The 27,524-nt window shown below is 40.8% G+C and overlaps 2 protein-coding genes across 11 annotated transcripts; both read right to left on the reverse strand.

Annotated features, from left to right (window-relative positions):
• Positions 1-490: 490 nt before the first annotated feature.
• Positions 491-27,418, reverse strand: RAB9A (RAB9A, member RAS oncogene family). Of its 4 annotated transcripts, XM_064407680.1 has the most exons (3): positions 9,538-9,678; positions 6,287-6,374; positions 491-1,569 (listed from the first exon to the last, which is right to left on the reverse strand). In XM_064407680.1, the coding sequence occupies exon 3, from the start codon at positions 1,533-1,535 to the stop codon at positions 930-932; it is 606 nt and encodes a 201-aa protein (XP_064263750.1). In that variant the 5' UTR covers positions 1,536-1,569; positions 6,287-6,374; positions 9,538-9,678; the 3' UTR covers positions 491-929. The 4 variants fall into 4 exon arrangements, with proteins under 4 accessions (XP_064263750.1, XP_064263754.1, XP_064263753.1 ...); XM_064407684.1 differs by lacking the exons at positions 6,287-6,374; positions 9,538-9,678 and adding an exon at positions 27,398-27,418; XM_064407683.1 differs by lacking the exon at positions 6,287-6,374 and having other exon boundaries at positions 9,538-9,702.
• Positions 15,509-27,524, reverse strand: TCEANC (transcription elongation factor A N-terminal and central domain containing). 7 transcript variants are annotated; one of them, XM_064407675.1, is made up of 3 exons: positions 26,848-27,007; positions 25,126-25,226; positions 15,509-16,836 (listed from the first exon to the last, which is right to left on the reverse strand). In XM_064407675.1, exons 2-3 carry the CDS (start codon positions 25,136-25,138, stop codon positions 15,746-15,748), a joined length of 1,104 nt encoding a protein of 367 aa, XP_064263745.1. In that variant the 5' UTR covers positions 25,139-25,226; positions 26,848-27,007; the 3' UTR covers positions 15,509-15,745. The 7 variants fall into 7 exon arrangements, with proteins under 7 accessions (XP_064263745.1, XP_064263743.1, XP_064263747.1 ...); XM_064407673.1 differs by lacking the exons at positions 25,126-25,226; positions 26,848-27,007 and adding an exon at positions 27,398-27,524; XM_064407677.1 differs by lacking the exons at positions 25,126-25,226; positions 26,848-27,007 and adding an exon at positions 27,263-27,391.

The raw sequence follows: 27,524 nt of genomic DNA on the forward strand, positions 1-27,524 counted from the left end.
CGTATTGCCAATCCTTAATATCACAGTGCAGATATGACTGGTAAACACATTCATAGCTCAGGTTTACAGGAACAAGAAGTTTGGAACTTCTAAGGCTGTACACAAGTTTTCCTAAAAAATTCTCACAATGTGGATCCTTTCAAGTGCTATTAAAGCTGACTGAATAAAGCATTTCTTTTTCAAAAAATGGTTATAGTTCAGTTACTCAGATTTTTCACCCTATTGATCAGAAACGTGCTAGAATGGACTTAAGGCAAGGACACACATTAATTTTAAAAATCATTAGCATTTTACATTAAACCACTGGAAAAATTAGTGCAGCATCAGAATAGTATGGGGGAAAAAATGGACATTAAATATGTAGGAAATTTACTTCCTACTTACAAACCTACACAAATTACAGCAACATTAGGCAGTTAGAAGATGTGGATGGAATTTATATTTTATAATAACCACATTAGAGATGAAGTACCACTGACAGCAAAAGGAATGTAGTGAGACTGAAGTTTAATATCTAGCATTGTTAAGAGACTGACATCTAATGAAACAAAAGTGGAATGCTGATTTCATAAAAATATACACATATAAAAGTATCTTTGTGCCTGAATTCCAGAACACCTTCTCCAAAGTAGTGCTTCTAGAACTTTCAAGTTTTAATTATATTCAAAGTATTTATCATTTGAATAAAGTTGGCAAATTACATTCTTATATTATTTCTTTCCTCAATGTCTTCCTAAACAGAAAGCATCACTAATTCAATAACAGGTCACTCATGAATGGAGATTTTTCTTTTTCTCCCCCATGAAAGCAGCAGAATATTACGATTTTAATATTAGAGTGAAACCCATTTGTTATTCTATCTATTACACCTTCTCCATTCTTTTATAGAGCAAGCTAGTTGACAGTAATTTGGCAAAAAGAAATTTAAGTCAACAACAAGAAGAGCTGGGCTTCGGTTTCCGATGAAGGTTTACAGTATCTGTTTGAATAAAGTGATCTGATCTATCTTCAGAAGCTAGAACTCTTCTAACAGCTTCTTCAAAGGCTGCTGCAACGTTGGTGGCATCTTTTGCACTGGTTTCAAAATAGGGATGGTTGCCATTATTCCTGCACCAGTCTTGGGCTTCTTCTGTAGATACTTGCCTTTCATCGATATCAACTTTGTTACCCAGTATCACAAATGGAAAACTTTCAGGCTCCTTGACATCTGCATAATAAATGAATTCTTTCTTCCAGTTGCTTAAGTTTTGGAAGCTTTGAGAGTCATCCACACTGAAGGTCAGCAGGCAACAGTCAGAACCTCTGTAGAAAGGAGTCCGCAAGCTCCTAAACCGTTCCTGACCTGCTGTGTCCCATATCTGCATTGTAACAAAATGTCCATCGACTTCCAACTCTTTATTTAAGAATTCCACACCTATTGTATGAAACAGCTGTGCATCAAACTTGTTGGTGACATATCTGTTCATGAGGGAACTCTTCCCAACTCCACCATCTCCTAGCAGTATTACTTTAAGGAGTGATGATTTTGTTGCCATCGTTACAGGAAAAGATCCTCCTGTTTTCCTAGACCTGTAAAGAGTAAGGAAATCATTAAAAATGAAAATAGTTGTGAGCACCAAATTTTGTACATGTAAATATCTAGAATGTGTTTTACATTCCACCAACGTCAAGTTTCATGTACAAAAACAGGACTCCACTAAACACGTGAACTGTAGATACACTCCAGTAAGAGTTCCCACTCAAGAATATCAAATTAAAGAGGCTTCTCTTCCACAGACAGAAGTTTGCAGTTTGCATCAAAGCAATATGCTGCAGGAATTACTGGTCTGTCACTTAAACTATTTTAAACTCCCAAATCCTTCAAACCACCCCCCACTTTGTACTGAAGGGTTATCACATAATATTCAGCAAGTGCTGTAATTCATTTATGTTCACTGGAAAAGGTTCATGGAAAAAAGCAGAGTGAGAGAATTTTATAGAGCATGTGCTTTGAACTAGTCACTTCAGTGCTGTATTTTATTACCAAAGTTATTTTTTAAACCAAAGCACTATGAATACAATTATCTATGGAACTAATGCAAATGCTGTAATTTTATTTAGATGAGCAATCAATAGTTTATAGTTTACTCCCTGCAGAACAGCATTGATGAATGGAATACTGTAAAAACTACCACAAAAGAAAATTTACTGTTACTACTTCAAGGATACTCAAAATGCCACATACCGAGCCCAAGCCTGCAATGACAGTTCAGTCAGGAGGTGTCAACTTCCCATAGTAAAACTGTCAAAAATTCTGGAAGTGCTAGTGAATAGTCTGGCTGCCAGCATGGGGATGGCAAATTAGTGACACCAAAAGCTTTTTAACTCTTAAGACTTAGAAAGAAATTTAAAAAAAAAATCCTTTAGCATTAAGTAGTTTGCTCATTAGTGCTTTGTACCCAACCTTTGCCCTCACAACTAGCAGTGTCATCTAATACTGTAAAATGATGTTTTAATTGCTTGGGGGTAAAGTTTCATTTTATCAAGCCCAAACTGAAGTTTCTGTATGAGAACTATTTTCCTAAACCTACCTGATAGTTTGGGCTTCAGCCCCAACAGGCTTCTCTGAAAACAGCAGCTATTTAAAATGGAAATGGGTCATAAGTTGCCAAGTCCCTCTCTTTCTTTGAAGGAAGGAATGTGGTCTTGCTAGTTGTAATTAGCATTACTGGCATATACATCACCCACACTGTGGCTGTAGAATTAGTACCTGATACAAGCTGGTGTGAGAGTCATATGACTCTGTGCTGCCTTACAATCAAAGCCTACAGTAGGAGCAAGAAATTTCAGGAATTTTTTTTATTAGTGACTTTCCATCTTTGAATATTTACTTGCTAGACACAATCTACAGTAAGACAAAAAGAGTAGTTTGAAACCTCAACACAAAAAAAAGTCAAAATACAAGGAACTGACTGCTTCCACTAACAATTTTTTCAGAGCAAATAATTTAATTCATTCATACTGCATAACTAACAATGTTTATAAAGCCTTAATTCTGTACAGGTTTGTATGATAATAAAACTTCTTAGAGGCTACAAGAAGATAGTTCATTTACCCTTCAGAGAGCTACAGGATAATGGCTATGGCTCAGGTTATGATCACATACATTTTAGTGCATGTGAAAAGCCTCATTAGAGTCATTGGACTACTTGCATAAGAGTTGCAGGTTTATATGCTTAACTCTCAAAATGGTCCGGTGTGTTTATTTATGTCTCCAGTTTCTACATCAATAGATAGGAACTGCTTCTCAATAAATAATGCTTTCATGGGAACAGAGGGTACTGAATGTTCTCCTGTTCTTTGCTACCAGTGCAGGGAACAAGTTATAATTTATTTTTCCAGTCCTGCAGAAATCGGAAGTTCCGTGAAAGACTAATGTGCATAAATAACTGGCTTAAGTAGTTCTGACTGGTACTATGCACTCGTTTCTTTAGCATCTGCATTTTTGTCAAAGGCAGTTATTATCATGAAATTGTCCACAAGGCCACATTTTAAACAAAATACAAGTAAGGAAAGTGTTAACAGTACCTACTACTTTGTGCATCTAGAATCTGCTAAATTAATTTGCACAATTTCAACTATGTGGGTCATTCCAGTCAGGTCTAAGAGACTGATGACCATAAAATTAGTTTTACTGGGCAGACAATTACAGACCAACCACAAACTATTAAAAGTGGACCAAACTGGTCCTTTCACACAAAAGCTACAGAAAGAGTCTTCTGTGATATTGCAGGCAATGTTGCTTTCGGTTTTTGCTTCGGTGCTTTTCGGACATTCAGTTTCCACAGATGCCATGCTAGGCTGGAGTTAAGTTTCTGTGAAGTTTTTAATTCAAAATAAAGGCATATACATTCAGTCATTTAAATAGATACTGACAAGCTGTATCTGAAACACCAAAGAAGCATGTTTGAAAGTATTAAGTATTTTTGTTTGAAAGCAGCTAAAACTTTATACATTTACAGCTTTATTACTATATAAGGGACTCATCTGCAGCCACAACTGATAATGTCATTTAGAGTATCTGCTGAATCAGAGTTGTATTTTTCAGAACAGCAGACCGCTGCATTTATTTTCTGATTGTACATCTTTAAATAAGTTAAAATTTTTAAATGACTGGAATTTTGTAATTGTTTTTTCTGAAGTTATGAAGCCTTAACACTCCAAACAAATAACACAATAATAAAATACTTAAGACACTACAAGAATTTATATTATTTCTCCTATTATACAATTTATCTGTACAATGTGTGTTTTCACAGTGTTTTTGGAAGGGATGGTTAACATACCATATGATGTTTCTGAAAATTTACTACATCAATTTTTCAGTTTAAATCATCATTCATGATCTGAAAACAAAACAAAAGCCTGATTCCTAATGTGCATCTGATTGTTTTACCCAGCATCAGGAATCACAAGACAGTACAGAATTACATCTAACTGTTTGCTATAGTTATTTCTTAGTGAGCCACACAGTTAATGTAAGAGTAATCTTAACCTAGTAGACAAAGGGTCTGTAACAAGAATAATTTTCCTCATGTTCTTCAATCATTTCAATATTCAAAGAAAGTCAGAGCAAATAAAAACCAGCCACACTATGGTTCATTTTGATAACCACTTCTGAATTGCTTCCCCTAACTTAAAAGGATTACAGTGCTTAAATCACTGATTTCAATATTCCTGTTAAAAGCAGGGAATGTATTCTACTAAATGTAATTTATGACATGATCATATACCATAACACAAAAAAGTAAATTAATTGTTGCCTTTCAGGATGTCCCTTTTAAACAGTAAAATGAATTGCAAGTCAACTATTTCCACTATCAGTCCAAATATTTGCTGTCACAACGAAAGACAAACAGCTAAGCAGCCTCAGAAAAATCAGTTTGCATTACAAAATCCAGTCCTGCAAAGCTTAATGAAATACCATGGCCTTGTCCAGTCTATCCATCTAGATTGTGTTACTTCCATATGTCAGCTTAATATCTCTCTTTATTTTGAGTGCAAATATCTCTCTTGCATAAATACTGAGGCAGCACTCAAAGAAAAGCAAGATTCTTGGTCTAGAAAACCATAGCAGCAACATGTAAACTTAAGTCTAGGAATTTGTTCTTTTTTACTATAAAAATAATTTCACAGATTAAGGAGGACCCGCTCACACCAGTGTACTGAAGGCTGAAGACAAATGCTGAACTCAAGTTTTATGGAAAAACAGTGCTAGTCAACACAGTGACTGCATTGCATCTATAATGTCAGCAAGCTGCAAACCCCCTGCAAACTATTAATCAAACCAAGGCAATTTGACCTATTTACAGTTTCATTTTTCCCATGCTGATACCAGCCACTGCAGCACACCATTAAAAACCCAAACAAAAAAAAACAAACCCCTGAAATCTCACCTCCACTCCCCATTTTTAATAGGGCACCAAAACCTGGACCTATTGTAATACCACCACTGAACTGCCTTAGCATTTTTGAAGAAACAGATGTGAGGGACACTTAAAATTTCCAGACAATTACTTCTCCACTTGTATTACTTTCTAACTTGGAAACAGGTGAGAAAATTTGTTTCAGTTATCACTGTCATTCAGTAGTCACTTGATGAATCACCTGCTAGACAAAACCAAGACTAAACCTAAAGGTTTTCTTGAGGATATATAGTACACTGCTCTTTAAATGAAGCTGTTAAACGTGAAACAGTCTCAAGTTTGTTCCCATCATGTAAGTAATCATGTTTACTTACAACCTAATATGCCATCAGCCAAAAAGGGTTCATCTTTGATTTTAAAAAAAGACAAAGTTATGGACAAGCAGAATTAGTAATTCTACAAGCATAACATTGACCATGTTTCACAACTTCCTATTCTCAAATTTACACATAAAAGCAAATCCATTTCAGCTTATTCACAATTTTATTTACTAAGCCACCATATTTTGTTAAGCCACTGGTATCAAATTAGAAGTTTTAAAAGGCACACCACTGCAAGTATTTTGACTGAAAAAAACCACTTGCCTTTCAATAGAAATGTAAACTCCCTCCCTCATTAGTAGTTGGGGTTTTTTCACAGAAACAAAGCATTTGACAATACTTGCCAGGCTAGCATAGAAAATGTAGTTTGTTAGTTACAGCAGCCCATCAAAGAATGACATTAATTGCTTCTCTGTGTAATGTCTGAAAAGAAGCCCCAAGAACTACAAGAGTTGCAGCAGAAAGGGCAGAATCCAAAACTACACAGTTTTCAACACTTACTGTTTGTGGAGGATTTACATTTCTCAGCCCCCAATCACTACAGTGGTTAAACTTGTTGCCTATAGCAGATCTGCAAGTTCCCAAAAATCTGAAAAGAAAGGACAGAAGCACGTTTTCTCACTTTTCTCCCCTTAGCTAATCCTTGTTCTTATATTTGGGAGGTAGTGGTTTATACCCTGGTCAATTAAGTGGCAGAAGATTACTTTTTAGTGCATAAGAGGCCACAAACATGTTTGACCTTGAAAGACTTCTTTCTCAATTGAAAGGAAAATCACCAGATATGAAGCCAAGATGCTACAGGCTTTGTACTCCTGAGTGTGTTACAAGCAGAGACATTAGTCAGCCTCCAAAGTGACCCTCCCCTCCATGGGGCACTGACGCAAGAGCTGAGGATCAGGAACACCCCTTTAGTGACAGTCACTTGTCAGCTGCCTCAAAGCCCTTCAGTCCCACAGCTCGACCTACCAAAGTCCTAATCTCCTCACAAGTCTTCCTTCCTGTACCTCTGATTTCACCACTGCACTATGAAGATAATCTGTCAGCAAATTATTAAACATCTATCCAGAAGAAAACACAGACTATTTGAAATTGCCTCTAGTTGTAAGCAGTCTTAACCTAACACCAGAATATCAACTGAATTTACTTGTAATTTCTTATATGAACCCAACCCAAAATGAACTGTCACTCAGCTGTTGCCACTCATTTGGATAACAAAAAGTTTTATTTGGGGGTTTCTTTGTAAGGCTGTTTTTGACTCCTCTGAAGCTGAGGATTCTAGTTCAGTTGTCTGATTCAGGACTATGAAAGAACCAGTGGGCAAGGGAAGAAATCCTGAAGTTCACATAACCCTTGGATCATTAAATCATTTCAGTACCCACTGCCAGAATCACTTCATTTATTCCAACTTCTAGCTAGACAAAGACAATTAGCAAAATTTGTCAGGAGAAACACCTACATTTATATCTCTGCCAGTTTAATCTTGCATAAGCCTAACCTTCACCTCCAACCTCATTCCCAAATTCAAGTAAAATGAGCAAACTTATTTATTCCAATTTAATCAAAGTTGACATTTCTCAGCAGTCCACAGTTAAACATCTTCCAGTTTAAATATTCTATTACTTTCAGCCAATTTCAAAGCACCCTTCGGTGCTGCTGCTCCTGGTCCAACATTGCTAACAATGCCCGAGCTATTTGACATTCTCCCTGCAACCTACTTCTCTGTTACTGCTCCCACTCTTTCAATATCCAGCAATTATTTCTGCCCAAATGTGCTCATCTTTCTCCCTTGCATTAGTTTTCCTTCAGGGAATCTTAGTAATAGCAGCCTCTATTGGTTCAAGGCTACCTCGTACATTCACATTCTTCCCCATGTAACTCTTGTGACAAAAGCCCATCCCTAAGGCATTAAGTGGGTTACACTGTACCAGGCCAACACACTTTCTGCTCTGCTCAGAAGGAAAACAAACAAAACACAATGGAGAATGAACACTATTAACAAAAAAAAAAACAAACAACAAAATGACAAACCCTAAGGACTTCTTGCAAGCCTTTTTGCTGAGAAGTTTTTATTCATTGTGAAACATTTATGTAAAATTCCAATCTTAAGGAGCTGGAAGATCTGTTTCCCATAATTCACTACCAAATTGATGCAAAATAAAGACTGAAATTTAAATATCTTATTTGACCCTCTGCAATTCTTTTTTTACGCATATTTTCAATTTAAGGAAACTGATGGTGTTTGAGCACTCAAAAGTAAAACAAGGACTGCTAGAGCAGGGGGATTTTCGGGTTTTTTTTTTTTAATACCCACTGTCTCTTTTTAACTTTTTGGAAAAGCCCTTACTAAAATTAAGACAGCACCATACAACCTGAATGAAGACACAGAAAAGTAACAGTTCAGTATAAATTTGATGGTATGAAACACAGAGCTGTATCATCCTTTGATTAGGTTTCTCTGAAAATAAAAGTGCTAAGAAAAAAATGTTTTTATTTTGGGTATGTGTGCTCTCCCTCCAGTCTGCCATTACAGCTTGTTACCTTCAAAGCTATTAAAAGTAATGGAAAAACACTTTGAAAAAACAAAAAATAACAAACCAAAACCCAGTCACACATAGCCACCCTTGCTCTAAAAAAAGCTAGCACTGACAACTTCAGTGTTGCACAACACGTTAAAAGTAAAGACAAATAAAACCCACATGCTTATTTAGTGTAGCTGTAAATTATTATGGACAAGAAGGAAAACAACACGCAGGACGGGAGGCTGCATGACTGCTATCTGCAGACAAGCATTTCAATTCCTGAACAAAACTTCGCCAAGAAGCTCCTACTTAACCGTCCCACCCAAGTTAATAGAACTTAAATGCTCTCCACGTATCTAGTTACACGTAACCTGCTATAAAGGCACTAATGAAGGATTTTAAAACTGTATTTCTTGCACTATCCTGCTATGCACTAAATTGTTCTGAACAAGTTACATGTAACACGGATTTCCTTGGACCGAGAGTAGCCCATTAACCACGTAAGCGATTCCCAGTCCCGGCCCATCCCATCCCATCCCATCCCATCCCACCCCGGGCCCGCAGAGGCACCTGCCGCCCCGGGAGCTGCCCCGGCCCGCAGCGCGGCCGAGCCCAGACACCGCTTCCAAAAGGAGAACTGAAAGCCCAGGGCGCGCTGGGCAGGCGGGCCCTCTCCCGCACAGAGCCCACTGGGCTGGAAAAGACCTCCGAGATCACCGAGGCCAACCCTCGGCCGAGCAGCTCCCTGCCACAGCGCACGGCCCCGAGCGCGCGCCCAGCCCTTCCTCAGACACCGCCAGGGACGAGCCCCCACCGCACCCGGGCAGCCGCTCCAGGCACGCAGCAGCGAGGAAAGGGGATCAAAGGAGCCTCAATACTTCTTCCGTTCCCAGTCTGAGGCGTGTTGCGGACACAGGCACGAAGCGACTTTCGCCCTGACAGAGCAGCGATGTCTCTCAGGCGTGAGGAAGCGCGCCGGGGTCGCGACCGGCCACACGCCAGCTGGAGCCGCTTCCCAAAGGAGCGCCGCCTGCCCCGGAGTCACGGGATCCCGGATCACGCCACATTCCCCGCCACCCGGCTCTGGGGAGCGCCCGGGGCCCCCTCCCTCCGCGGGCCCGGCCGGGGCTGCCTCCCGCTCCCCGGAGGCTGCGCCAGGAACACCGGGGAGCGCGCCGGAGAACTCGGACAGCGGCGGGGAACGCGCCAACAAGGAAAGGAAAACAACGCAACCTGACTCGGCTCCAGACCGCGGGAAGGGAAGTGCCGCCGCTGCCGGGCGCGCTGGGGAGGCCGATCCCTGCCCGCGGGAAGGGGCTGGGGCCGCTCCTGCCGCCGGTGCCGGTCCCGGGCTGCGCCACCGCCGCCGGGCGCTGCGGAAGGAACGAACATGGCGGACAGGCCGGGGGCGGGGCCGGGCACCACGTGAGCCAGGGCCCGCCCACCGGCCCCGCCCACCGGGCAGAGGCCACGCCCCGACGGGAACGAGGGAATGGCTCAGCCCGAGCTGCGGGAACTGCGGGAACAGCGGGACACCCGCAACACGGACAACGGGAAACACCGTGCCCACAGCCACACAGCGCCGGCAAGGCGCGTCGAGGGCCATCTCTCAGCGATCACTACCGTGCGCCGCCTCAGAGCGCTCCCCTGGGAGGAAAAAAAAAAAAAAACCAACACTTTTACTTGCTCTAGAGTGCCCTGCATTATTAAGCCCGAAAATGCCTTTATAAAGTATTTGCCGGTCAAAGTTATTTATTGAAGGCAGTAACCTCACGGTGCTCCACACTAAGGGCCCCGGGTATGCAAACTCACAATTGTAAGGCAGCTTCACTTCAAAAGTAGAAACATTTAATGTGTCAATGAAGGAATTCATCAAAATACAAAGCATGCTATTTTTTAAAATTAGCCAGGCACTTTTTTTCCTGTAGCAATTCAGAATAAAACCAACTTGACCAACTGACAGGGAAAAAAGCTAAAGGAGACAATAAGAGTCTTTTCTGTGCTCTTACAACCTCCTCACGAGGGCAAAGTATAATTAAAATTTAAAAAAAAAAAAAATCAAAGAGGTTCCCACACCATCAGGAGGAATAGGTGATGACAGGCATAAGTACACCCATTTGCTCAAGCAGTCATCACATGCTCTGATCATAAGGCAGATGCAACCAGACTGGAATTGCCACTTGTGGAGTCGTCTTGTTTTGGATCAGACAGCAACACGGCCCAAGGAATGGAAAAGATCTCAGTATCATCAAAAGGAGATGTCTCCTACTGACACGAACAGGATTATCAAAAGGCAAGCCATGCTAGAGGCAAATTTGATGATACCAGACCCACTTTTATCTAACAAAGCTGGACTTCAAAAATTTTTAAGTGCTTTTTTCCTGGAATCTGCTTTCATCCAATTCTAGAATAAAAGACAAGCAATTGCTGGAGGGGTAGGAAAGTTGATTTTAAATTATGGTAATTCTAAGGTATATAAGCTCTGATCAGTTATCAATCATTATTTTATTATTTATACAGAAGAAAAAGCTGCATTTAGAAATGGAGGAAATCATTACTCTGTTTTGCACTTAATATCTTTTGGGGAGAAGCTACCATGTTTTTGTTTTGAAACAACACTGGATTTTGTTTTGAAACACATTGGATACATGTGAGGAAATTTAAAATTGCAGGATAGTTTGGCTTGGAAAGGACCTTTCAACATCATCTAGTCCAATCACGCTGCAATGCACAGGGACATCTTCAACTAGATCAGATTGCTCAGAGCCCTCAATTTGGGTAACCTGGTACAAGGTTTCATCACCCTTGCTGTAAAAAAAATGAATTCCTAGCCTGAATATAGTCATTCTGTCCAGTCTGGATCTTTACTCTTTTCTCATCCTACTGGAACAAGCTCTGCTAAAACGTCTGTCCCCATCTTTCATATAAGCTCCTTTTTATGTCCTGGAAGGCTTCAATGAGGTTCTTACAGTCTTCTCCAGGCAGAACACCCTTGCTGTCTCACCCTTTCCCCACAGAAGAGGAGCTCCAGCCCTCTGATCATCTTGGTGGCCTCCTCTGGACCTGCTCCAACAGGTCCATGTCCTTCCTGTGCTGGAGACCCCAGAGCTGGATGCAGGACTGCAGGTGGAGTCTCATGAGCGCAAAGTGGAGGAGTAGAACAACCGTCCTCAACCTGCTGCTCATGCTGCTTTTGATTCTTTCTGGGCTGCAAGTTCACATTGCCAGCTCATGTCCAGCCTCTGATCCATCAGCACCCCCAGGTCCTTCTCCTCAGGGCTGTTGTCAATCCATTCAACTCCCAGCCTGTACTGACAGCAGGGGTTGCCCTGACCCCGGTACAGCATCTCGTACTTGGCCTCATTGATCCTCATGAGGATCCACTTGAACCCAGCTCTTCATCTTGTCCAGATACCTCATTTTTTCAAGTCCTATTAAGAAACAAAATTCTTGAACTTCTCAGATAGGATGTATTTTTATTTCCTTTACATGGGAACATATAAGAAAATAGAAAAGAACTATGGTGTAACCATGGCTACTATGCTTATGATTTTATAGGCACAATGGAGCATCGTAGGGTTACTCTCATGGATAATGCATGAGTGCATGAGTGCTTGAGGATCAGGAACTGAAGGCCCTTTTCCTTGTATCCACCCTGTTACATACTATATATGTAACAAACATATATAGTATGTAACAGTGTATATACATATATAGTATGTAATAGTTGCTAAAGAACAACACAAATTTTAGAACAAATAATGGGGCTGGTCACATGAAGCACACCTGCCAGTCCTGAGGTCAGACAGAAGAACACGCCCAGCTAGGAACAGTTTGAAACAAGTGCACCAAAATCACTCCTGTTAATCATTCTGCAGACAGGCAGGGTCCCAATGGAGGTCTCTGTCTGACCATCCCAGTGTGGGGGAGCAGGGCTGGGGCAGAGCCCCGTTTTGGCTCAGGCACTGTACAAGACTGGTGGCCCCGTTCCTGCACCCCACCTTGTGCTCCAATCTCCGTCCAACAGCACGTCCCCAGGCTTGCCTGCTTCCCACTGGAGTTTTGGCAGACCCTTGTCACCAGACCTGCCTTGCTCTTGTTTGGGTGCTGCCAGACAGTGACCCTTACAACTGAAGCCACTGTCCCTGCATGCCTTGTCACCCACCATCCTCCCCTGGCTCGCCTCCCCCTGTGCAGCAACCCACCCTTGCTGCTCCCTCACATGCACCTTCATCTGAAAGCTGACTTTGCACTTTAGGGATTTTTGTTCACAGAGGTGTATTCATGCTGTTATGCCATGTCAGAGAGAACAGCACAAAAAACATCCAATGGCAAATAAAGGGCAACTTTTTGTGAGTAGGAGGAAGTTCTGTATCAGCAAAGCTCTCTTACAATAAGAGCTTGTGAATAATACTTTTTACTATCTGTAGCTGGCAAGGAGACTATGTCCCATCCTGGCAAGAGATGACATGGCCTCAATAAAACATGACTTTGTCACCTCTTGGCTGAATTACAACAGCACAAAATAAGGGGATATGAAGTCATTTATGACTCTTTTAAAACCAGAATGCAGCAAGCCAGCTCCCAAGCAATCCAAGAAATTATCAAAGTGCTCTTGTTTCTTTCCTTATCTTCCAGGCAGTCAGTGAATTGGACCATTACATCCTGAAGATTCCCTGAAGGACTGTAATATTTGCTCCTTAACCACAGCCTGTTACCAGCTAACTTTCCTTCTTGGCACAAAAAAAAGAGCTAGTTTTTGTTTAAAGAGCTGCAGTTCTTTGCTTTAGTAGCAAATGTAGATAGCACAGCAGACAGAAAGGAATACACTTTAAATGAAAAATAAACAGCAAGAATTTCCTTTTGGTTTTGAAAAGAAGAGTTATCAACAACAAATGGCAGCTGAGTAACTTCCCCAAAAAAGTGAACAGTAAGAGGGATATGACAGAGATAGAAAAGGCACTCAACAGAACAGATGGAAGTGGATCTGGCAGGGGATCTCCAGGAACCAGAAGGAGTTTTGTTATTGGTGTTAAGGGAGCGACAATGACTACAATTAATAGAGCATTTCAGATACAGAATAGCATCCTTGTTTTTTACATTGAAAATTGTGTGAAATTCATTGTTAATTCAGTTCTCTTCTTCTTGAAATATGTATCACAAGTTCTGCAGCTACAGGCTGCTTGATCTTTGAGAGCAATTTATGTTTAAGACCTTATTGCTGCTGTTAAATCACAGGATTCAAGAAGTTGAATTTACAGCATTTCTGGAAAACCCCATGGAGACAAATACAGACTTTAGCCTGGTTAAGCATATATTTGTCCTATGTTTGTGGGGATCACATCTACCAACACACTCCTTGTAGGAGTAGCAGCACAGACATGCTAAACATCATACCCACATTAATGGTCTCTGCTTAAAAAAGTTCAGAGATCTTTTTCTCACCCAGAATGAACTGAAAAAAAAAAAAAGACGTCAACAGTATAAAAGAATCTCATGTTTCAAAGCTTTTCCTTTGTTTCTGGATTCTACTTCCTGTACTCCAGTGCTCTACACCCTCCTGCTCTTGTACACACTATGTAGTTGCAAGTTTTCTTTTTAAAGACATCTTGAGACAAAGCATATAATATAGCATATAATCTTAGCCAGACAAATATTTTATACCTGCACAGTTACACATTTAGTGATGGGCAGTTCAAAAGAAAATGATGTTACATGTTATGTCACAAATGTAGTTAGTGTTACAGATACAAATTTTACCCTTGAAATATATTCTGTCAGAAACACCCTCCATGCCTTGTAATATTTCCCTTTTCCAAGATAAAACTTGGATGAGCTTTACATTACTGGAATGGCTTCAAAACCAACTGCAGGCAGAAATTATTTATAAGTTGTTCAGAGCTAAAATAAAGTCTTCTGCTACATGGTGTTCTGACACAGCACAATGCTGGATAAAGCTCTCCTCAACAGGACCATGACCTTCAAAATGACTGCACACAATCCTGTGCTTGCTGTGATCCACTAACACAGGAGTGTTTGCTTTCCTGTAGTTTCACTGAAAGCTAACAATAATACTTTGCACAAAAGTACTGTCACTTAGGCAGGACTACTCATAAGCATCAATTCCAGCACACAAGTAAGGGCTGGGAAGGAAGGCCAGATAGTAACTCCTTGGTTACACAGGAACACTGGGGGTCTGGCCTAAAGCTTTAATGTGTATTTTACACCAGTGCAATTCCCCAAAACCACAGGTTTTTACACGCTAAAAATCTAACTAATGCTGCTGAAATGTAATTGCTAACCCTTCACAGAATAGAAAGACTTTTCTTATTTTTTTTTTCAGTAGAATACTTTAAGTGTCTCTTTGCAATGTCAGGTTACATATAAAATTCCCCATGTGCAGATAAAGGCCTGTCTTTCAGTCCTAGCTGGCATTTAGTTCACCAATATCTAATTTCTCATCTCATGGCCCCAACTCCTTTCTCTGAGAGGTCATGCATCTATGTCACAGCCTCAGCTATGTCACAGTCAGATGGGTGCAGAACTGTCCTCAATTTCTCTAGCAAATACTCAAGCAGGTTTCTCTGCTGATGTATTTTAACCTTGAAGTGCTAAATGTCTGTAGTGCATTTGTAAAAGATACAGGTCACTTACTTTAGTGAGAAGATTTTTTTTTAATAAATACTTCTAGTGAATGATGAGTAAGAATCCTGTTGACTCTCATTTTCTGAAATAATCCATTGTTTGATCTTGCATTAATTTCTTTGCAGCAGCAGGACACACTATCTTACACTGTAAATCCAACCTGCATACTGATAGACTGTCTCAAGTCCTGTTTTCCTACTCATAACTAATTCTAAAGCAGAATCTCATTATTGCTTTCATCTGCTAGCTGCTTTCTACCCCGTTAACTATCTACTTTTAGTTTCTTTTTTCCCTGTTAGAAATCACCTCTCAAACCAACTTAACTTGCTTGCAAAAAGTGTTTTAATTAAGGAGTGAATCCATGCTGAACATTCTGCAATGCACATAAGTATGTGAAGTGCAGTTTTGGAAACAGTTTGTTTACTGTAAATGAAACTTACCTTCCATGAAAGAAATCCTCTTCAAGTTAAAAAAAATTTCCAAGTATCCATACCCTTCAGGAAAAAACTCAGCACTTGGAATAATTTTAATGGATTTACTAGCAAATATTCCACTCAGATACAGTGTAACCATTTTTTCCCTTTACCCTTTTATTTCTTTACATATTTACATTACTTAAAAAAACATTATTCATTCAAGCCATCTTTATAAACACATTAGCAGTTTTTTCAAACTGATTTTGCAGTTTTTAATGGCAGCACCCACATAATATCAGCACAGAATTTTAAATTACAGAGTTTCAACAGAGGTAAGTTGTCATACATGTTTCCAAGCCCCTTTTTATAGAGGGACAATATTACAAACAAATCCATCTGCTGTGATACCACTGTTCTCCACATTCATTACAAATAACGTACGTCAACATTTGTTCATCTGGATTTGTGTTTCGCACCCAAGCTGGAAGAAAGAGAGTTCCTCTGGCAATCATAGTGACAGTGCAATCAAATTTTTCACAGCGCCTGCACTTTATTTTGTTTGTCTGTGTGCCATTAATCACCTGTGGAAGCTGATGTTCCTGAACAGATGATTTTGTGTACAGAGCCCTGAGCTGTTTCAGTTCATCACTGGCCATTTCCATCACTGTCATCTCAGCAAAAGTCTTTGGGCTCAAAGTTCCTGAAAAAAGGTTATGCTTTAAGTGGCAACTTTTAGGGTTCTTAAGGTTAGAGATTTTACTTCTGATGCAATTTTTATACTTTTTGTCATTTTTAGCATGAAGAGCAAAAATATGTTCTTCAATTTCTTTAGCTAACTCTAGCCATTTAACAGTTTCTTCTTCATCTTCGGCAGAACCAATCAAAGCTCTGTAAAGAAGATCCACACATTTACACCTCAGAGTTCTCATCAGATCCTGCTGCAGACTTGCTTCGCTAACAACAGATTTAGAATCTTCATGAACAGTGTGTTGTTCCTCAAAAGAAGAATGCAGATTAATACTGCCTTCTGCATTGTTATGTACCACATTTTTAACAGTTTGTGATGGGACCAAAGTGTTGGAAGTAGTACCATCTAATGCTTCCTGCTGACATGGTCCTTCAGACAGTGACTGCTCCCTAGGAACTACACTGAGATGCTCAATTTTTTCTTTCACACACACAGAAACTGACTTTTTAACTTGCATTGACTGAGCACAGTTATTCTTGTAAAGTGTTTTCCACCTTGACAATAACTGCTTTGCTTTCTTTTTCAACTCTCCTGAAGGGCAGCTCTTGAGTACTCTATATACAGCCTTGGTAACTTCTGTCCCCTGAAGATATTCTACAGTCATATCAACATCTGCAAGTTCTTTAAGATGATCCTCAATATCTTGCAAATTGTTCTCAGACAGCAGTGTTTCAATACAATGGGTTCTGTGTACAATATCTTTCAGATCAGACATCTTTAAACCTGGAAACAAAAGAAAAGATCATCACCTTTCCTGCAGTTATGATATTAATTCATCTTCTGTATATTCACACAAGGTCTTCTTTTCATTTTATGTTATTTTACACTATTTTATTTGTATATATCACAGGGTTTCCTACCATTTTCTTAAAAACACCATTCTGGTTCCTACATGACCCTCAACTTTTCACTTGCTGTACAAGAGATCATCTCTTTCAGAAGTTTCTCCTTACAGCTATCAGAGAAGCAGGTCAGTGTCATGACTTTTACCTGAGCTCCCACTGCTGCCCTTCCCCTTGCTAGCTCTGGCATTGTATTACAGATGGATTATCAAGATGGGACAGCTCAAAAACAATGACACCTGCAGTGTTTCAAAACACTGACATCTACAAATTTGAAAATTCTTAAAGGTTAAAGACAGATCCCTCTATATTTTCTTGCAGCTGTAGCATTATTAAAGCATGCTCCCTTATAGTCTCACACATAAAGGAAAATCAAAGGGGGTCTTCAGAATGCAGAATCTCCTGGTTTCAATAGTATTTCCTTTTGATTCATTTTCATTAAGCCCTTTGATAAAAAAATGTTCAGTGCATTGTTATTGCAAATTCACATGCAAAAAAAATTTATATTCCTAGCATTATTTTTCTTCTTGCTGAAAAGGAGAATTAAATGTAGAATGCAGAAATGAATACTGTGTTATAAGTGTTGCGTTCTTCGTTTCTGCAGTTAGTCTTCTAAGTTTATGCATGAAATCAGTGTTTTGTCTGAAATTGCATCCATCCTGATTCTACTCCAGAAAAACTCCTCTGCCTGACAGAGACAAGGCTGGCTACACACATCCCTGTGGGAAGAAGTCATAAGCTGGTTACTTGCAGCATCATTGTTTCCATGATGAAAACTCCTGAGACATAGAGAAGGGACAAGAGATACAGCTGGGTAATTTACACACTGCTGTTTCTATGACCACCACCAGCTAACTTGTCTTTTACATGACAGAAACAAGTTCAAACTTTAGGTAAGACCTCAGAGCTCCACAAAAGAGAAGGACAGAGAGGATAAGACTTCACTTTTTCCTATAAGAACAGAACCAACCCATCCTCCACAGTAAATGTTCTCAGCATTTCCTTAAGCTGTATTTAATAAATACATCATGTTACATTTTGAAGTCCTACAAAACCTCAAGAATGGCAATTTCAGAAACCAATTTATTACTTAAGAAGTTTCAAACTCAGAGAAACAGGATGCAGTTTTCATATACTTGAGCCCTCTGCATCATCACACTAAAAAGAATGTCAGTGCATCCACTCCTCTGCTCTTCTACAGGAACACAGAGGCTGTGAACAGAAAGAAGAGCTTTGTCATGAAGGAGAGCCATCACAAAGCAAGAACAGTTCCCTGTCTCCAGAATACCAAGAAGTTGACATCAGAAAAGATGAATCCTAAACTTATCAGGAACATACAAAGTAATCCAACAGTTCATTTTACTACCATGGTTTCTTTCAAAGGATGAAGCAAAGCTCATTAACATTGGGGAATGTTCATTGCATTTCACATAGTCTGAATGCCAAGCACCTTTTCTACTTTCCTAATCAAGGCACAACATGATTATGTCAGACAACTGTAGAAAACATGTTTTTCATATTCTTATAGGGAGAAAATTGAAATTACTGATGCCATGGTAATACCGCAGTGCATTTTCTAGCCAAAGCTCACTGGGAACCCAAGTATAGCAAGCCCAAGTTCTTCCCTGCTCAGACTCCTGTTCTTTGAACTCCGATGTTTCTGTTATAAGATGGAACAGTAAGCTGGGAGAAGCCAAAGCCTTTTGAAGAGAATGCAAGTGTCACAGAAATCTAGCTGCAATTCCAAATGAAAAATTATTCTACCACTTGAGGGAGCTGTGGCATAGCAAACCCATGGAATCTTTTGAAATGTGCATGAGAAACTCCAGCCTGTGAAAAGATAAAATAATTACACTAAGAACTTTAGGAGACTTCACATTTTTAAGGTACATATTTGCCTAACTTTGGCAAACAAACCATACAGAGTCCATAGATCCTGGGATACAGATAGGAGGAAAAGAGTATATCCCTTATCCAGTTATTGTCTGCACAGTGCACTTTGATTCTTTTTTTTTTTAATTGGGAGCTTGACTGTTTTTCTACCTGATTTAATGCAATTTGACAAATGCTGCTGAGCAAATATTTATAAAATTAACTGAATCGAGCTCAGTCAGCACTGTTCAGCTGTGTTCCTAATTCTAAGAGACAAGAAATCTGAGAAAGACTAGTTTTTTTCTTAAGTTATGAAAGAATCATGCACCTTTGTTAACCTGGAGCTGTAAGAAAAAGAATGAACAAATGACAGTGTCACAATTTTGTGCAATAGAAAACAAGCATCCTCAACCCTCCCACAACTGCACAGGGCATTTCAGTTTAGCAATGACAGAATCACAGAATAGTTCAGGTTGCAAGGGACCTTAAAGAACACCTAGTTCCAACCCCCTGCAAGGGGCAGGGATGCCATTTAGTAGACTTGGTTGCTCAGAGACCCATCCAACCTGGCCTTGAATACTCCCAAGGATGTGGCAGTCGCAACTTTTCTGGCCAACCTGTTCTAGTGCCTCAGCACCTTCTGCATAAGGAATTTCTTCCTAATATCTAATATAAATCTGCCCTCTTTCCATCTAAATCCATTGTTATTTGGTCTGGCACTATCTACCCATATAAAAAGTCCCTCTCCCTCTTTATAAACACCCTAAGGTACTGGAAGGCCACAGTAAGGCCTCCCCAAAGCCTCCTCTTCTCCAGGCTGACCAAGTCCAGCTCTCTCAGCCTCTCTTCATGGGAGAGGTGCTTCAGCTCTCTGACCATCTTTGTGGTCCTCCTCTGGACCTGCTCTAACAGGTCCAGGTTTTTCTGGTGCTGCACCCCACAGCTGGATGCAGCACTCCTGGTGGGGTCTCATGAGGGCAAAGTGGAGTGGGAGAATGCCCTCCCTTGAGCCGCTGGCTGGGCTGCTTTGGATGCAGCCCAGGGTGCCATGGCCCTCCTTGGCTGCAAGAGCACACTGCTGCCTCATGTCCAGCTTTCCACCCACAGGAACCCCCAAGTCCTTCTCTGCAGGGCTGCTCTCTGTGACTTCCCCTCCCAGTCTCATGTCTGGGATCACCCTGACTCAGGAGCAGCACCTTGGACCTGGACTTGTTGAACCTCATGAGGTGCTCATGGGCCCAACTCCTCAAGTTTGCCCAGGGCCTCCTGGATGGCATCCTGTCCTGCTGTGGTGTCACCTGCAAACTTGCTGAGGGTGCATGGATCCCACTGCCCACATCACTGATGAAAATATGAAGGGGTGCCAGTGCCATGAGGGTCCCAAGGGACACCACTCACCACCAGCGTCTACCTAGACATAGAGCCACTGACCACAACTCTCTGTGTCCATCCTGCAAACTCTTTATCCACTGAATATGAATGAGTCCACCAATCAAACCCATTTCTCTCCAATCTGGAGATAAAGACATCATGTGGAACTATACTAAAGGCCTTACAGAAGTCTAGATAGATGACATTGGTAAAGTCTTCCCTTGTCAACCCTGCTGTCACTCCATCACAGAACGCCACCAGATTGATCAGGCACAACTCACCATTAGTAAAGCCCTGCTGGCCACCTTGAGTTACCCTCCTGTCTTTTATGTGCCTTAGCACATCTTCTAGGAGGCTCTTCCTAGGCACAGAGGTGAGCCTCAGCGGTCTGGAGTTCTCTGGATCTTTCTTTCTCTCCTTTTTAAAAATGGAAGTGATGTTTCCCTTTTTCCAGTCAGCAGGGACTTCACCTAACTGCTGTGACTTTCCAAATATACATGAGAACATCAGTTTGAATTCCAAGCATACACAGAAGGTTACAAGGCTCATATTTACAATGAGACTGGGTAATGCTGTGCTGATGAGGCACTTTCTTGCCAAATCATTATGAGCTCTCACTCTGGCTGCATGGTATAATGAGTCACTTGTGTGTACAAGAATAAATGATGACAATCAATAAAAACCTTGTAAGCCAGTTTGCTTCTAAAAAAACCCCAAACATCAGACTACCTCAGGTTTAAAAATATGGCCTGTAATAATGCCAAGTTGAATCAGAACATTTTTAAACAGTAAAAGACTACGTAAGAGAAAACAAACAAACAAACAAACAACAACAAAAAAAACCAACCCAGCTGGAGACACTTGCTGTTAAGTGCAAATTCAGACCCTGGTAAAAACACTGCCCTCTCCAAAAGCATTTGGGATAAATGCTTTGTCTTTGCTTTACACCTTACCTTGCACAGAGCCATAGTCCCTGAAAAACCAAGACAAACTCAGAATGCACCCAAGAAAGTGAGTATGAAGGTCTTCAAAGGGTGAATACCTGTCCTTTTCTCCCTCATCCCAACCTCCACTGTAGGTGAGCTTTTCTCCAAGAAATTCTATGTAATTAGGAAAAAAATCCAGACCACAGCCCAGACAAGGATCAGAAATCAAGTACTCATAACCATGTGTCCTGGTTTCCTTTGGGGTAGAGTTAATTTCCTTCACAGTGGCTGGTATGGGGCTGTGTTCTGGATTTGTGCTGAACACGGGCTGATAATATGGAAATGTTTCTATTATTGCTGAACAAGACTTACCCAGAGCCAAGGCCTTTTCTGCCTTTCCTACTGCCATGCTGGCAAGGAAGCTGGGGTTCACAGGAGACTGGGAGCAGAGACACAGCTGGGACAGGTGACCCCAGCTGAGCAAAGGATATTCCAGACCATCTGACATCATGCTCAGTATATAAAGTGGGGGGAAGAAGGAAGGGGGGGACATTCAGAGTGATGGTGTTTGTCTTCCTAAGTCACTGTGACACATGGTAGAGCTCTGCTCTCCTGGAGATGTCTGAACACCTGCCTGCCTGTGGGAAGGAGTGAATGAATTCCTGGTTTTGCTTTGCTTATGTGTGCAGCTTTTACTTGTCGTATTAAACTGTGTTTATCTCAACCCATGAGTTTTCTGTTTTTTATCTTTCTGATTCTCTCCCCAGTCCCGCTGCTGGGGCAGTGAGTGAGAGGCTCTGTGGGGCTTGGCTGCTGGCTGGGGTTAAACAATGACACAGGGGAATAAATGGTCTGCAGATGTTGTGTTTAAAAATCTTAATGCTATAGCAGAGATGGTGCATAGCAATGTCCTGGAAACACCAGCTTACTTTGGGCACCTAAATCCCATACAAACAATAAAAATTACCATATGCTACTTTAAATTCAGGAGCCTAAGCAGAAATCAGAGAATTCTCCCAGCCAGTCTCCAACCTCAAAAACATTTTTTCATCCTGTCTACAGTGGGAGAGCAGATATCAACAATGTCACCAAGAAACCCTTTACTGGAGCTTTTATTTTATCTGAGCAAAAATCAGAGCTCTTCCTGCCTCTCCCCAGGACTGCCTCCCACACCTAAAAAAATTTAGAACTAGACAGAAGTTCATCGTCAAAGAACAGCCACATGAATAAAGCTAAGTGAATACAATGAGAACTGAGGCAATACAACACTATAATTTCCAGTTGTCCATGACCACTGACATCTCACTGACCAAGAGTCACCTCTCACTCACAGATCCAGAAGCACTGGAGTACACAGCACTAATATGGAGAAGTAGCTTTCTTCTGCATCTTTTGCATCAGTGACTGCTTGAACTACAGCACTCTCAACTAATCTAGAGCTATCCTGTCTCGACCTTGTGTTTCTCCTAGTGAAATCATTCTCCCACAGATTTCCTCCCAAATTAGCAAGCGAAGAGGAGAGAAGGCAGAGATGGCATCTTCATTCATCTGAAGATGCAGAGAGTATCCTCTTTTACAAGGCCAATTTTTAATCCTTATTTGGAGTTGCTTCTTCTAGACCCCTCAATTTTTAATTAAAATTGAATTCTTATATTCTTAATAAAAAAAAAGATTAAACAATCAATAGAGAACATAATGAAATTCTCAAGCCTCAGGGATCAATCCCAATGCTGAGCTGTCAGCACATTTTTTAATAAGATCAAACATGCATGGATTTAATGAGAATGGAATAGGAAAAGCTGTTGTCCCAACCAGACTGCTCAGCCACTGGCTTCGTTTGACACCAGTATGTAAGCCAGAGCTCATGAAAAGGTTCAATATATTGCAGCTACACCAGATAAATTAAACCCTGACTAGCTCCATGGCAAAAACAAAATGAGAAAATACTTTACAAATTGAACAGTTACTGCTGTTTCGAGTTCTAGGATGCTCTGCTGATGTTAGAGAATGTCTGTCCCAGCACACATTCCCTTGCTAACGGCTCCTTTCAATAACTTCATTTACAGTTAAACTGATTCACATTTGAAGATATTTTCACTTTTCCTATATCCTGTCTTCCTTAGCCATGTGAATTTTTCTACTGAATGAAGTAGTTAACTACTTGAAACACTGAAAATGCTACAAGTAATGCATTATTCCACTGATATGAAATCTTTATTTTTATTGATATTGTTGACTTTGTTAGTAAAATCATTTTATGGAGTTAAAAAAATCACAAAATTTACTTTTACAGGTTACAAGACTCAAGTGGAGATATTAGTTAATCTCTTCCACAACTGGACAGATATACAGACTCACAATACATTTTAATACATTATGATTCAGAGGGCAATAATAAAATGTATATATCGTTCTGAGGGATTTGTTATCAACAGTTTTATTGGCAATTATGTATAAATAAAGTGGATGTCTACTTGCTTTAAAATTTGTACCATTTCACATAAAGAAACACTTGTGGGGTTTCTCCATGGTTCTCTATTGTATTATTTTTCAATATTAACTAACTTTAAGTTAACTAACTTTCAATATTAACTAACTTTATTCTAAAATCCATTTCCTAGTTTGGGCACAAGGTCACAGAAACATTCCATGGAGCTCTCTGGTTTTTCAAATTTTCATGACAAAGCCTTGCAAAGCTGGCAGAGGAATCCCTTTTCTCTCAGCCACTTTCCACTACTTGTCAGTATGAGGTGCTAGCTGGGGCTTCAAGCAGGTCAAAAGTCAGGCTTTTGACATGCAAGGCACATTTTCTAAATATGAACTCCCATTTTGGCTTCAAGTGGCAGTACATAGGAAAAGAGTGTTGAATGGAATTTCAGCAGATGACTCAGACATGACAATGCTGCTACAGTAAAGTTTATCATGAGATTCAGGCTTTTGGTGCAGCTGCACAGAGCTTTCCACAAACCATACAGTAACTTTAGTGATTATATATTAATAGAATCTCCTGAGAGCTAAAGAGTACATCTTATCATCTGCATAAAAATCCAGGCTTGTTAGAAATACATCTGGCATTTTCCCAACATGTCTCTATGAAGAGCAAAACTTAAGCTGAGCCAAGCAGAAAATGCTAATATCAATCCTTTAACATCACCTGCCTCAGTACTGAACCAAAACTTCACTCTGTGAAAAAGTTTTTTGCACTTTGTGAAATTACTGCCTCATTTCCTAACATTCCTGTTTTTTCAACAGTAACAGATTTTAGAACAAAAAAGAATTGCTGTTAGACAGACAACATGAACAATGTTTCAGTATTTTCCCACAGCAAGAGGGTTTTATAAACATTGTCCCTCACTCAAGAAACATACCTGGCAATAGAAATATGATCTAAGTGGATCTGTGTAATCATTTGTTAAATAACTACTTTTATACAATATAGTTTACTCTCCTAACTGTTCATCTGGATGGATGCAAATGTTCATTTTCATATTTCCAATCACTTCAGACACCAAGCCAGCCAAAACATTTCAGGAAGGCTTTGGTATCTCCAAGTAGAAGCCAGTTCCTTCAACATACTTTAACTGTATTGCCTTATACAGGTAACAGTTTCAGTTCATTTTATGTTTTGGTGCTTTTTCAACACCACTGGGATTGTATCACTCAGCTCTGCTCCCTCTACTCAGTATCTGTGCACAAGAAGCATTTGCAACATTGTCCCCCAAAGACTGGGGTATATGACAATTCACTATGATGCTCTTAGAAGTAAAAAAATGGGAACTGTGCTGCACGTCTTTTGAAGTTGTAAACCTCTAATCTTCTCATCTTTCCACCGCAGACAAAATGATTGGGAGTTCATACCATTTTTAAAAAGGAAAGGTTACAGTATTATGCACAACATGGTTCCAACAGCCAGTACTTGAAAAAAATTCAGACTTTTACATATTCTATTATAACTACAAAACACTGAAAATTCTTTTCCTGTTTCCCTATAAAGATGTTACCTTTCATGTTCATTCTTGGTTTACAGCTTTCTTCCGCTATTGTGTAATTTCATCTTAAATTTTTTGCTCATTTACCCAAGGAGAATTAGCACTTTTTAAACCTACAGAAAAGAACATGTGAGCTGCAGGTTTAACATTGGCTTTTAAGTGAGAGATCTCAAACTTCCTTCCATCTATTTTTTAGTCTCCATAAATATTGTTTATAACCTCTTGCAGATGTACCTATTTGAAACCTGGACAACCTCAATCTAAACAAAGCTTTCCCAAGGTGGATCACACTTCCTTGCTTCACTGAGCTCTGCACTGCCACAGAAGTCCAACAAAACAGACTATCTTCAAGACAGAAGCCTAAATCAGTGAGGAAAAATGTACTTAAGACATATCCATCCAAAGTACATTTGTTAACTTAATACTTCAGAACAAAAATATTAATAATTTTGAAGAGAAATACACAATGCTTTCTCTTGAACACATTTTCTTGACAAAATAGCTTTAAAGATTGTTCTTAATCATCTGCAGCTAGCAAGAAATTAAATTCTAGCACACTACAAGCAAAGGTAAATGTTTACTTTGCAATATCTTCTTATGGAAAATTGTGCTGACAAATTAATGTAAAAATGGAACATGTAAGTAATAAAAAGATGTTTTATGAACTTCTGCAAGCTTTTCATCATTTATCAGGTGAACACTGTCTGTTCATTGCTTTAACATTAATTTTTTTAGTTAAGTCTTGGTGCTACACTATTTCTATTTGTCATTCCATTGCCAGGACCATACTTAGATTAGGTATCATTTTGTTGTTGTTTTACAGGTTTTCCACCCAAAAATTATAAAACATTTTTCCTTTAAAAATAAATCTTTTGTATGCAGGAGAGTACATATGCTTGGGAAAAGGCCATCCATCCTGAATTGATAAAAGAGTATGATTTAAACAAATGGTATTTGTAAAGTATTATAGTGTCTGCTGACATTCCTTATGCTAAAATATGAACACTTAAAAGTGAAAGTACATAATTTCTTAATACTTTACAGTCTTGATCAAAGACCCATGATGTACTGGTTCAAGCAAAGGGTGAAACACACTTGTAATGAAATGGATTTTTATATATTTAACTATTAAAATAATACTACATTTAAAAGTGTGAACTCTAACTCTTTTCTATATTTATGCCAGGGTATATCTTATTTCAAGACATTAATGCTGCATGGAGACCAATATAAAAAATACATAAAGAATTCCCATAATAGCACCGTTACAGATATCCATCCTGCAGCTTCCAAGGTCAGCCTCTCCTGTGAGTGGAATTACAGCCCCTTTCCATACAAATCAGAAGGGAAGTTAGGGCACCTGGGAGCAGCAGCCCAGCTGTGTGCATCTGGAAGCAGCTCGCATTCACTTGGCATCAAAGCCAGCCACAGGTGACAGCTTGTCTGGCCAGGGTTTGGGGTCAGGCTCATGCCCCCAGCAGCCAAGCATCCCCATTGGAACCTTCATCTCGGTCAGCAGGCCACAAAACCTGGGGGACATCAGCCAGCAGATCTGCCCGTGTTTGCTTCCCAGGACACGGGCGGGCCCGCACACACTCTAACTGTGATCCAGAATGCCATGCTAACTCTGTGGGGTTTTTTCCAAATTCTTCATTAAAACTTCACAAAATCTTAGAAGGAATTAGGTTGGAAAAGATCTGAGATCATCGAGTCGAGCCTATGACCGAATGTCACCTGTCAACCAGACCATAGCACATGTCCTCAAACATGTGCTGGAGTCCTCCAGGAACGGTGACTCCACCACCTCCCTGGGCAGTCCATTCCAGAATCTAATCACCCTGGTGCAGAAATCCTTTCCAATGTCCAATCTAAACCTCCCCTGGCTCCTCACACCCCTTCCACATCCCCGGACCCGTCTTAATTCTGACCCGCTGCTGTCCTGCTCAGGGGCGAAATGCTGCCCCGCACAGCCGGGGCGGGAGGAAAAGCAAGCACAGCCCTACCTACCAACCCCCCTCTTCTCAGGGCGCTCTTCCCGTTGTTCCCCGTTCCCCTCTGTCCCGAGGGCAGCCGGGGCTTGCAGAGGGCAAACCAGGGCTGCGGAGCAGCTGGGCGGTTCGTGCCTCTTGCGACTTTCCCCCGACCTCACCGCCAGCGCCAAGGCACGGGCGGCAGCTCCCCGGACACTGCTGAGGCGGAGAAGCCGCACTCCTACTGCCCTCCGCGGAGACCCAGCGCTGCTCCCGCACGCCCCGCGCCCCGGCGGCCGGGCCGGCGCCCTCACCTCCGCCGCGGGGCCCGGCATGGCGCCGCCCGCCCGCTTCCTGCTCCGCCGCCATCGCCGCGCGGCGCGGCCCAGGCGGCTGCGCGCTGCTCCCGCCGCTGCCGGGCCGCGGGCGGACACCGGGCTC

The sequence above is a fragment of the Passer domesticus genome, chromosome 2, assembly GCF_036417665.1.
Source record: "Passer domesticus isolate bPasDom1 chromosome 2, bPasDom1.hap1, whole genome shotgun sequence".
Taxonomy (NCBI): domain Eukaryota; kingdom Metazoa; phylum Chordata; class Aves; order Passeriformes; family Passeridae; genus Passer; species Passer domesticus.

Coding starts and splice junctions, on each gene's coding strand:
- RAB9A (XM_064407684.1), bottom strand. CDS start 1,535: ATGGCAACAAAATCATCACTCCTTAAAGTAATACTGCTAGGAGATGGT.
- TCEANC (XM_064407673.1), bottom strand. CDS start 27,452: ATGGCGGCGGAGCAGGAAGCGGGCGGGCGGCGCCATGCCGGGCCCCGC. Junction 16,837..27,397: donor TGCCGGGCCCCGCGGCGGAG/GTGAGGGCGCCG, acceptor TTTTGTTTCCAG/GTTTAAAGATGTCTGATCTG.